The following is a 12,162-nucleotide window of genomic DNA, read 5'->3' as shown; positions in this document are numbered from 1 at the left end:
CCAGCTTGATCTCTCTGAAGTCGCTTTCAGGTATTGTTCATCTGCTAGGCATTCCTTCAGCTGGTATTTTGTGTGAGCTTAGTTCAGGATATTTGTTTTTGAAAATGAATGTTATGTGTGAGTAACCCCATGTCTTTGATAGACCTACATGAATAATGTTGCCTGGGGTTCTGTCTGGTAGCTAATAATCTGGGAGAGAAAGAGGACAAGAGAGACCTTATCCACAATTCCTTTATTCAGGTGGGGGTTTTTGATTTTGGTTGGGGTTTTTTTCTTGGTGGCAATACCTATCATATTTCTAAGAGCTACTGTATCCATAGAACAAGACCTTTTGTTTAGCTTCTTTTAAAATGCAGATGCATACATACTGGCTTTTATGTTGTTCCTTTGTGACAGGCAGAGATTGATGAGCCGCTGAATTATTTTCTGCAGGAGCTGTGTGGAATGTCACTTGGCTTCTGATGACAAGTCACCGGGAGAATGCAGTGAAAAATGCAAATTGGTTGATGCAACTGTCCAGCACTGCAGAGGGTTTGTACACTCAAATCTTCCTTTCCTCTGTGTGTGTGATTAGTGATAGCTTCCACTTTCAGTAACTTTATATTTGAAAGTAGCCTTGTTTTTCTGCATGGAATTATATCAGGGATCATAAGGCAATTGCTGTCTGTCTACGGTTCTTCTGTGGTAAGTAGGAAATGCAGATCAGGGCTGGTATTTACCCCTCCGGGTTAATTAACTCATTGGATCACACCTACTTTCTAAGCAGTTTATGTAAGAAAGGACAGAATTTAATAAATACCAGAATCAGTGGCTGATGAAAGCCCCTGAGGTGAAGTCATGCCTGCACCATGAGTTCCAGCGTGGCTTCTTTTACCATACAAATGCAAAACCTGATCCCAGTCCTTATGCAGACTCTTGATTACAGTTGGCAACTAGACACAGCCCTTTAACCTGTTCTGCTTCTCGTCAGGTTTTACTAAGACATTCCTAGTACCCTAAAGGCTAAGTACATCTTTCAGTTGCGCATTGTAATACAAAACTGCCCTTCATCAATGGGAATTTCTGGAATATGAATTAGCCTTGAATAAAATAGTACTCAGAAAAAAAAGAATTAACTTTGAATGCAATGCTACATCAAAATCTTCTTCTTTCCTATAGAGGAAGGTGCTTGCCTGTACGGTAGGCAAGTCTGTATTTATTCTTATGGCAAATCTAATCCCAATCCTATGGCAAAATGCAATTGTTAGGTGAGGCAGGACATGGGTGCATTATATCCACAGCACAGATGTAAACATAAGTATTAAATCAGCCAAATGTAAAAGTTAGGATGACAATGCAGAATGCTGTATGCACGTCTAAGGACTGTGTCTGCAAACTGTTGGAAGCCCATCCAGAGCTGCATGCATGCATAAATTTCACTGACAGACATCTTTCCAACAAAGATACACCTTTTGGTTTTGATGACATTACTCCATAATATAGACCTCAAAAGTTGCAAATATTGCCCTTGTAAAGAAATTCTAATTTTGTATTTTTATTAAAATTATTATTAAGCATTGCATTCCTAGATATCAGTATTTGTTTATAAATATAAAAATGTATTTACAAGCTTCAAAAACATATGAGCACTTTTATTGTATCTCTGTAGCTGGTAAAGTTTTCAGGTTGCTATTGCCAGATGGCAGATATTTGTAGCTAGGAATATATAAGACATTCTACTTTCAAATATAATGAATACTCATCAAGAGCAGGAACAGTCACTTATATGGCTCTGTTCCCACACATAGCGGTCACAGGAATATGAGCATGACAACATCACCTCCTGTTCCTGCTTATTTCCTTTTTTTCATGTCCTGTGCTTTCCTGACTGGGACTGTCAGCTAATTCTTTAGATTTAAAATTTATTTGCAGCAGTTACAGCAACTGCTGTAGTGAAGTGAGGTTAATCCAGCCTTCACTATTCCCATCCTAACCCCTCAAAAAAACCAAACAAACCCAACAAAAAACACCCCACAGAAGTTGTTGCAAACTCTGTTTCCTGTTAAACGCTTGTGTAATAGCTCAAAGGATTGGTTTTGGCATGGAGGTAGCCTCATTAAGTCATCCCGAGGGGGGAAAAAGTCTTAAAAATAATAATAATTAAAATATCCTAAAATCAAAACTGTATTACCTAAACAAAAAAAAAAATTGAAGTGGTATAACTAGACCACCACATAATATTTAGGACAGATTATTGATCAACTTCATATGGTAGCATACTGCTTCTTTCTGGTTTCTATTTCTGTTTCTTTAATGCTTCAAGGCTTTTTGATAACTAGAAATAGCTCTCGGTTAAATAAAATATTAGCACTTAAAGATTTACTTTCTCTTTTGCATGCATACGTTGCAACACAATGACTGGAACTGTGGAGCAATAAAAAAGCGTAGGCTTTACATTTGCCTCTTTCCCAGGAACACCTGTTTTAGCCTCTGAGCCATGCCTTTTGCCTCCTCTGCGTCGGTTCTGTGGGTGCTGGGGGTTTCCCTTCCCACTCCCCGCAGCAGGGCCACCGGTGCGGCCGCGGTGCGGGCACCTCTCCGCCTGGGGACCCAGCAGGGCACGGGATGGCACAGCAGCTGTGGGGGTGCTGACGTCTTCATGTTTACTGGGCTTATCTCCATGGCAAGCATCGCTTTTGAATATTTATTTTCATCCAGTTTTAATATTTTAATATTAAAGCGGGCTAATCCCCCCTTTGCCAGATGGATGTAAGAGGAGCCCTTGTTGCTCTACCCACTACCCAGGAGGAACCGCAGTTCCTAAAAAGCGGCTCCTGCCACCGCAGCAGCGCACCAGGCTGCTCCTGCCGCAAGCCCAACCGGGACGGTTACACTCGGCTTGGAGAAACGGAGTTTTTCCTACCCCATAGTGTTGACACCGCACAAATTCCCAGTGCAGCAACAAAATGGATGCTGGAGTCTGGATAAACCTCTAGATCAGCACTGCTCTGTCGCTCCGACTCAAAGTGAGATGAAACTCTTCAAAAAAAGCATTTTGTTCAGCAGAAGACGAAAAAGAAAGGGCATAATGACATTTAAATTTACAGTCAATTTTTTTTGTTGAATCTTTTATCCAAGTACCTCTTAGGGAACAGTCTTTCACACTTCCAGGCTCCAGCTTGCCACCATTACCCAATTCTTCTTGCAGTGTGACTCCAGTGATTTCAAATACCATTGAATATAATGGAATTAGGCCGCCGGCAGAAGTGGGAAGAGTACGATGATTCACTGCAGAATGCAGAAAATTACACAGCTGTAAATTACAGGAGTTTATCTACCTAGGCAAATTTTTGTGCCGGTGGACTGAAAATAATCTATGCGATAGTCTCTCTTAGTCATCCCTCATCCTAAAAATAACATCAGAGAAATAAAATGTAACTGTAAGCTGAGTTCTGAATCGCTTGAACTGGCATCTTTGCTTTCATTTCTACATCCTTGCGCATAATCAGATTTCTGCTCCCCAAATTATGTCTTAAATTATGACATTAAATTAAAATTTACAATTTAAAAATAACAAATATATTTGCACTTACTGCCTTCTGGATAACATTTGGAATATGCCTGCCAGTTTTTCACTGCCTTCAGGATAGCTAACAACTACCTTTTTTTAAAAAAAAAAAAAAGAGCAAGCTAATATTCTTTGGCTCTGCTTGCTTAAAAGAGTTGGGAAACAACAAATATTGCAAAACTTGTGGCAGCATTACTGGAATTGTGACCTGGCAATGAGTGACATTAATTCAGCACACTCAGTCTGCAGATTGTGGCCTTTCTAACAAAATTAAATCTTGTTAAATCAGCAAGTCCTGTCAGCCTGTCACCTTGATAGATAACACATTGCTCTGCCACCAAGGACAGGCAACAGGTTAAATACAAGATTATCACAAATCAAGAGCATGTTTCCATTAAAATCAAACCAGATGTGATTCTGTTTTTATAACAAGCAGAGAAAAAGACCTTAGGGTAGTCAACTATTTACACTTTCATATTTTCTATGGTGTTTAATAGTGTTTTCTAGAAGACCAAACCTTATGATAATAAGCTATATGAAAAAAGAAAAGGGAGCACTTATTTCTTTATGTACTATAGATTTCTTTAAATTCCATATTCCTGTCTGATTCCTACTTTATATTTCATTACTCTTCATATTAAAGTTTGAGGACTTAAGATTTTTAGCACAGTTGCTTATGAAATTTCAGTAAAAGTTTCAAATGAAATAAGAAGTAAGACATACTGGAGAGTGACAATTATTTTTAAAGAAATGTTTGAGAAGCTTACTGTTTTTTCTTACCTCTAAAAATAAAACCTAAGAATTTTTTTCTAAAAATATACAGAAAAGCATACCTAGATCTCCAAAGCTATTCAAATCATGGGTTATATGGAAACATAGTAAGTGTTCAGCCCCAGAAGTATTATTGCACACAGTTATAAGGTCAGATATTTTTGCTCTGTGAAAATATTATCTAAAGTTTATGCTACAAATTATGGCATTTCTGGTTCTGGACCTGTAGTCTCAGTTTTTGATCGTTTTACTTGCTTTATATTGTCCCTCACAGCCAGTTTCCTCCTGTCTCTCTGTTCTCTCTGAACTAACTTTTTGCAGCAGAAAAGGTTTCCCAGTTAGGAATATCTGGGGGAAAAAAAATGATTAAGTTTTTGTGCAGCTCTACATTAAATGGAGAGAAAAATGTCTGTCATCTCAGGTCAGTTTTTATCTGTTTCCCCTGGAATCACATTCCAAAGATCCCAGAATCACAGTTTTCTGGTTTTAATCTATATTTACTGTGGTGACAGTACTGGAGACGCTAATCTTTGAGAGCACTATTGTGGAAGAAAAAATGGCAGCCCTTTTAACAGTACCCATTGCTGTTTGATGTATGTATATCTACTTCTGAAACATAATCTAGACATGGTAGGAGTAGCTGTAAACCAAAGAGAACATGCTGTTTACTTTATCCTATACATACATTTCCTAGGCAGCTGGTGGTTCAGCATCTTGGAAGCACTTCCAATTCATTGAAATTCATAGTACACTAGACTGATAAGGTGCACTAGATGGTCAGGGCAGACTGAGACCACCAGGATCAGTTCTTTGGAAATACAAGTGAAAAATCTGAAACAAAACAAAGCTTGGGTTGGAAGCAAAATTGTTAAATTTAGTAGAAATTGTGAAGGTATTTCTGTTTTCATCTTTCACTTTGCCAGCCACAGACGAGGCTGTGACAAACATGATGCCAGCAGTCTCTCTTGTTCTTACATGTTAAACTTCATTCAATCTGATGAATGACTTTTTCTCCCCTCCCTCTGCAGATTATTCCGAGGATAAATCCATTCCCTGCTCTTTGCAGGGGGAAAATGAATGTATAACCACATTTCTACTGGCTATGGATGAACAGGGAAAGGCAGTCATTCATAGCATAGAACAGAAAGGTAAGCAGTGAATATTGCTTTTTCTATGTGAAATCTGATTTAAAAACACAGGCAGGGTGAGCTACCTAGAAGCTGAGCTCTTTTAAGCAGCACTGCACTTCCTTGTGTTTGTAGCTCTCCTCTGCTCAGCCCTCCTCAAGCACTTATTTAATATGGTGGTAAAATAGATACCTCTTCTTTCATGAAAGATGGGCAGAAGGATCGCTGGGCTGCAAGAGTAAGTTAATTTTTCTAAAGCCCTGTGCAATTCTAAGATACCAAACGTCATTTACATTATACGAGAAAACTGTAATTCACTTTGAAATGACATATATTTCATAGATGGACATATCCATAAGACTATCTGATTGGGTATACCTGATGAAATTCTAAAACATATTTATAATTCCATTTGATGTTGCAGTATCATTAAGTTTTTAATATTTTGCATAACTAACAGATATTCAACAGATCTCTTTATATCCTTTCATTTAACATTACTTCTTTATTTACTGTTATTTCACTACTGATTTTTCATTAAAGTTCCTAATCACGTAGGCCAGGAGAGAACACAGACAGCACTTTTCAGCTGACAAACAGTTTAGTTTCCAGGTGATAAAAATGCTTTTTTTTTCTTTTTTGACACACCCAGTGTCTCAGTGCTAAATGTCAGTTGTTTTAGGGAAGGCCATGCAGATTTGTAACCTCATTCTGTTGGCACTAATGGCATTTATTTTGTTAACCCTTTGTGTAGCCTTTCTCTAGCATCTGTGTGAGAATGAAAATCATTTCACTGCGCAAAAAGGCAGCTTCTACCATAAGAACAGTAGCTTGGTTTTGTATAGGTTACGATTACAGCAAGGATGGTTGTAACAAAGCTAGTACTAACGAAGCACATCTCTTTGTAAACTATACCCCTAAGACTCAAGAATTTAAGGGTAGAATTGTGCTGTGGTGGCTGCGATGCATGCGAACATGAACTGAGACCTCCATAAATGCTCTAGAAATGTATTTCATTTATGGAACCGAAGTCAAGATGGCACCAGAAGCCAGAGCGTTAACCCACTGCTCAACCCAGATCCCTCAGAATTAGTGAAATGATGACATCAAGCAAAAATTAATGATGTGAGCTACAATCATGTAAGCCAAATAAGGCTGAAAGTAATTTTTCAATGTCCTTAAACCATGGTTCAGCAGAAAATTTTGTAAAATAGTAGCATTCACCGACTTTGATGAGAAATACTTTTTAATATGAAAATAATAAAACTTCTTTGTGTTGTGGTGAAGAAGAAACTTCAGTTTTAATTTTGACTCTCTGAAATATTGTATGATAAAATTTATTGTAGAACTTGAAATGCGGAAGTCCTTCAAATTGCTCAGTCCAACGTTTTCAGCAAGTCTAATGGATTTTTTTCCTGGTTGTTTTCATGACTGAAATGCAGTTTCCTTTATTTTCTCAATATCATTGGTGACTCTACCCCGATATAAATCTCGCTAGAATGTTTTCCTCTGCAACACACTGAATATCAGCTAATTGAAGTAGAGCTTCAGTTGTAACATTGTAAAATTCATAATCTTGTCAACTCAGCCCTGTTTTTTAGAATTATATTGATACAGATCTGAATAATTTTCTAACTTTTCAGAATCTGGGTCTGTATCCAGCAGCTGCTTGTCGACACAGTAAAAGAGCAGTGGAAGAAGTTAGAAATTAATTTTTAAAATATTTTAATGCAATACTTTTCAGCCAGTTTCACAAACCCTTTAGCAAGCTAGCAGGAGAAAAATAACACAGACTTGAAGGAAAAGGCATGCATAGCTCACAGCAAATGAGAAGGCCAGCATGCCTCTTGGCTGTTTTTAATTGCCTAAAATTTATTGATTGGATAACCACAGTCATAATTGGTTTTATTTCCACAGATTGCCCACAGCTTCCAAATATCCCAATGATAATGGTGGGTGTCACCCTTGCTATCCTTCTCATTGGCATTGTTTTACTTTGTATATGGAAATTACTGGTGTCAGTTCAAGACCGAAAAGAGGTGGCCAAGTTTGAAGCAGAAAAATCGAAAGTTAAATGGCAAACGGTACGTTAAATGCATTGATTTTATACGAGGTTCTTTAATTTGGTTGCATGATACACAACTGCCTTTAAAATTCTGTGCCTTGGTTTTGTTCTTTTAAATTGATAGATTTTATTGGTAGTTTTTCACTACACTTAGTATTCTGTAAAGTAAAATTGCAATTTTTTTTTAGGGATGAAAAACAGTTAGAGTTTGATCTCTTGGTTTAATTTCTTCCACATGTAAAAGCATGTAGATAATATTTTTTTATTAGTTGTTTTTTAATTAGTACCTCGCCTTTGATTCATCTTAGCAAAGTTGTTCGCTGCCTATGTAATTATCAGAGGTGCACCCCTCTTCCCAGAAACAGCCCATTTTAGGAAAGAGAGATTATTGATGGCCTCTGTCATGACGAGAGCCCACTCACACGGAGGAGCAATGAATGTAAGCTGTCCAAAATGTAGGTAAAAGGACAAAGAAATTCTATCTATAGGTTGCAGACATCTAATGCAAGCTTATACCACATGTTCCCTTTTCTTCTTTCCTTTCTGCTCTTGACTTTTTTGCTCTTCTGCAAAAACTTTAAGACTTCTGAGGCTCTTTGTAAAAAGCATGTTGAGTAAGCGTTTCTGGCGGGTGCCAGGAGGACAGCGATACGCTGCCGTTCCCCCGGCTCCATTCTCGTATGAAGCCCTGTGGTTGCAACATTTCTGCAAGAATGGACATTGCTGGCCTTTCAGCTTTTGAGAGGGGAAAAATCAGTTACTTACCGGCAAGGCCACTTGAGAATGTTGAGCATCCTTCGGCAGAGCTACATGTGGTAAAAGGGAAGGATACACTTGATAGAAGCATTTTAATTTTCTTTTCTGTCGCAAGAGGAAACGATAGCAAGTGAATGATGAGAGCCCAGGATTAAAAGCCCATGTGGGACTCGCCCTTCTCCCAACGTGTGGTAGTCTGTGTGGCTCAAGCAAGAGGACTGTGACAAGTCATACCTCAGCGCTGAGACACTATCTGTGCTTTTAGAATGCTCCAACCACAACATGATACACAAATTATATTGGACATATTTGATAAAATATTGTTTGATGATGCATATTACTTTCATCCGGGAGGCAGATGTGAAGGGAAGCATGTTCTAGACAGGTTTGCGCTGCCTCATCTAGACCAGTCTGGATTTTGGTGACTGCTGAAGGCTGTTCTAAAATTATCAAAGGTACAAAATTACTTCTGTACAAAGAATAGACCAGAAGCCCTCACTGGGGAATAGAAATAGTGGGAGGAGGGTGTGTTACTGGTTTATAAAATTATGACTGGGGAAATTGAAGATGGGACGTTTGTTCACTGACTTTTCCCATACAAGCATGGTGAGATAGCAGGCTCCAAAGAAGCCAAAAGACATAAATACACAACACCTGCTTAGGCCATATGATTTATTTCCAAAGATATCCTGGATGATAAAAATTTGCATGGATTCAAAATGTCTATAGACAAATCCATCCCTTCTGACCCAGGAGGTTTGTGAAATGTGTGTCAGCCTTTTCACGCGCAGCCTGCATCACGCGCCATTGGGAACACGTTGCTGAGCCAGGGAGATGTCTGGCCCGAGTTTCTCACGAAGTAGAGTACCAGTCATCTTCTTCTGCACGTGGGAAAGCAGAGTGGTACTAGCTGGTGCACGTACGACCTGCATCGTAACGCTGGGTCAAGAATAATGGACTGCAATGGTCCCTTTGCTGAAGAGGCGCGCTCAAGGCAGTGGTGTGCAGCTGCATCTGCTTGCAGCTGAAGCTAGGGCAAAATGAGTTAAACATTGCATGACTCCCATTTCTTCTGTTTTTGTTTGACTTTTTAGGAAACAAATCCATTGTACAGAGGTTCAACAACCACTTTTAAAAATGTAACTTACAAGAACCAAGAAAAGCAAAAAGGAGCCGTGGCTGCAGATTTCTATTAGTACTTCCGACACCACAAACTTGGTTTTACTGGCAGGAAATCTAAAAACACTTGTTTCTTCTCAGCTGGTTATGTGATATTTGTTTGCACGTTGCAGTGGTATAATCATTCTGTTAGAGAAAATATATCTTGTCTTGGGAAAACTATAGGTAACATATTAATGGTAAAGGTTAGTAGAAATATTAAAAAAAACACCTTTAATATTAAAGCCCCCCATCTTAAAAAAATAGCATCACAAATATTTTTAATCTTCTCATTAATACTGAGGGATAAAGTTATCATATGTAAGCCTATTTTTGTGAAAATGGTTATGTACAATGAGCTGTATACTACTTTGTTAATACACATGATCCCATATATTTGTGTTTAGGAATGTATTTGTACCAGTCTATTTGGTGGGCTGGTTTAAATTTAAGAAGATAATTTTTTCATGAATGCTGTTTAAATTATTGAGGTTAGGGGTTCCCCATATCACCTCTGTGACTGAATAGTTTTTCATCAGAAACAAGTAGTGTTACTGCCTACCTTCTGTGTATCTAAGGTATACAGAAACCTCTCCCCTCTAATTCTTCTTTCTTGTCCTGTTTCCCTCTTTCCTTGTCCTTGTTGCTGTTTGATGTTCTTTAAGAACCCGGTCCCTGGGGTTATCTCAGGGAAAGCTAAATCAAGCCCTTACTCACTTGCAGGTTTGTTTTCTGTTCCAGGCATAGACTGCCTTTTTTTTTCCTCCCCCTCTCTCTTTCCTTAAAATTCTAGTAGAGACGATCCAGAGCAAAAGAGAAATATTAGTAAATTAGAGACCCCGGTAGAGAAACTTCAAACCAGAGGATTACTGGAACTCCTTTTCACCATTTACATCCTGTTTAGGCACTCAGAATAAACCTTGCATGCTGGACCATCATGGGAACTGTTGCAGGAGCCCTTTACATGCGGGAAAAGTTCATGCACAAAGACTCAGTATCACACACAAAGACAGTACTTTTTTGTTGATACATCCAAAATTGTGAGGTCCTTTCAATGCCCAGCAGCCAAACCATTTATTCATGTGTGAAATAATGTATTCATTATTTTGGTCCATTTTGTTTTGGTTCTTTTTTTTTTTTTCAAACTAGGCAACAAATAGATCTATGGATTCCACTTCTTATTAATTTCCATGACGTTAATGAGGATTTTTAAATCTCAGTTTTAGCTAGTTACTAATGGCTTGCCATAAATTCTTAAATTGTAATGCTGTTACCATGCGTAGTATTAGGAAAAATAAAGCCTCATCAAAATCAGCTAACATGCTGGCATAAAAAATTACAACATTGGGCTATTTTAAGCTAGCACTAATGTACTTTAGTTTTTAATATCACTTTTCCTCTGCATTTTTAGTACTCTGGAACGTATGGTCAAAATGTACATATGAATGTACTTACCAAAAGACGACTTAGAAATCAAAGGTACATCGACACAGTCACAGGCGAACAATTACCTACATTCCCTATGGTAAATCCTATATTTGATCTACAAAAATCGATGTTCATTTTATAATAAATGTTTATAAAGTCTGTGCAACTTCAGTCTCTATATCCTCTGCAACTCCTGGATGCGAGACTGATGTATTAGCTAGCTCTGACCCATGCCTGTTTTAGGGCCTGATCCAAAGCCTACTGGAGTCAACGGCTACAGATGAGAATCTAGTTTCAGTGAAACTATTAGTTTTGGTTTACAAAGATTGTTTTGTTTAATCAAACTGGTTAATACTGTCTATTAGTGGATTAGAACCTATAGTGTATATTTCTGTGCAAAGAGGAATAAACAGTATCAGGTGCCTTTGGAAAGAAGGTGATGCTATAACCATGTATTAAATTCAAAATTATTGCAGTGTGAAGGAAATGATGGCTGTCATTAAACTGGAACAGATTAATTGCAGGTTCACATCTGGACTCTTCAGTATTCCTGTATATCTCATAGAAGAAACTGTGCACAAAGGCTTGCACCTGCGGCCCTTCCAGCCACTAGACTCCCACAAGTTATAGGTGGGGCCAAATCCTGTTTCCCTGGTATATGGATAAACTCATATTTATATGGATAAACTCAGGAGGCAAAGCTGGCCCCTGGATTCTGTCTCAGATTCCACTTAGGTCAGGTTTGCCTAAGGGACTAAGGAAATCTGGGTTTAGGCCCATGTAAATTATCTGTTACTCTTTTGTTTTTCATGTAGGAGTCATCAAATGACAAACTTCCTCTGAAAGAAATGAAAATATTTTTATTATTTTTAAAGTAATAAAAATCTATGCTGTTGATTAAATACCCTTTAAGTTCTGTTTCTCAGAAGACTAATTCTGCTGCTCAATATTAAGGTTGAAAGCCCTTCTTCTGTAGGTCACCCATTTCAATATTGAAATATATTTCAGTATTCAAATGTTATTAACAAAGTGGTGTTTGCATTTCATATCAAACACTTGGTGGTCTACATTCCCTGTTCCTACAGGAGATTTCATTTCACAAAGCTACTTGTTCTCCTCCCATCACTTGCATCTTCTGATCATCACCAAAGACCCAATTTGGTATGTAGGCAAATGTTTACAGTCCCATCACTCCTCCTAGCAATCTCCAAATGATCAAAGACGTACAGAAATCAGGCGGTATGTTTTGCGATTTCCCTGCTGTGTCTGACTGTACTATAAATGTTCTGTGCACCTTCAAAGTTGTCAGG

The 12,162-nt window shown here is 38.2% G+C and overlaps 1 protein-coding gene across 1 annotated transcript in view; it reads left to right on the top strand.

Annotated features, from left to right (window-relative positions):
- Window positions 1-9,462, top strand: part of ITGB6 (integrin subunit beta 6) — a gene marked incomplete at both ends in the record, with an annotated part of 31,115 nt that extends 21,653 nt beyond the window's left edge. Inside the window, 5 exon segments of the mRNA XM_082001402.1 lie at window positions 433-517; window positions 519-531; window positions 5,347-5,466; window positions 7,363-7,529; window positions 9,361-9,462. Of these exon segments, the coding sequence (XP_081857528.1) occupies window positions 433-517; window positions 519-531; window positions 5,347-5,466; window positions 7,363-7,529; window positions 9,361-9,462 (487 nt within the window).
- Window positions 9,463-12,162: the final 2,700 nt, after the last annotated feature.

Source organism: Phaethon aethereus (assembly GCF_964289735.1).
Source record: "Phaethon aethereus genome assembly, chromosome: 6".
Taxonomy (NCBI): domain Eukaryota; kingdom Metazoa; phylum Chordata; class Aves; order Phaethontiformes; family Phaethontidae; genus Phaethon; species Phaethon aethereus.
The sequence above is the reverse complement of the archived record's forward strand: the minus strand, read 5'-3'. Positions and strand labels throughout refer to the sequence as shown.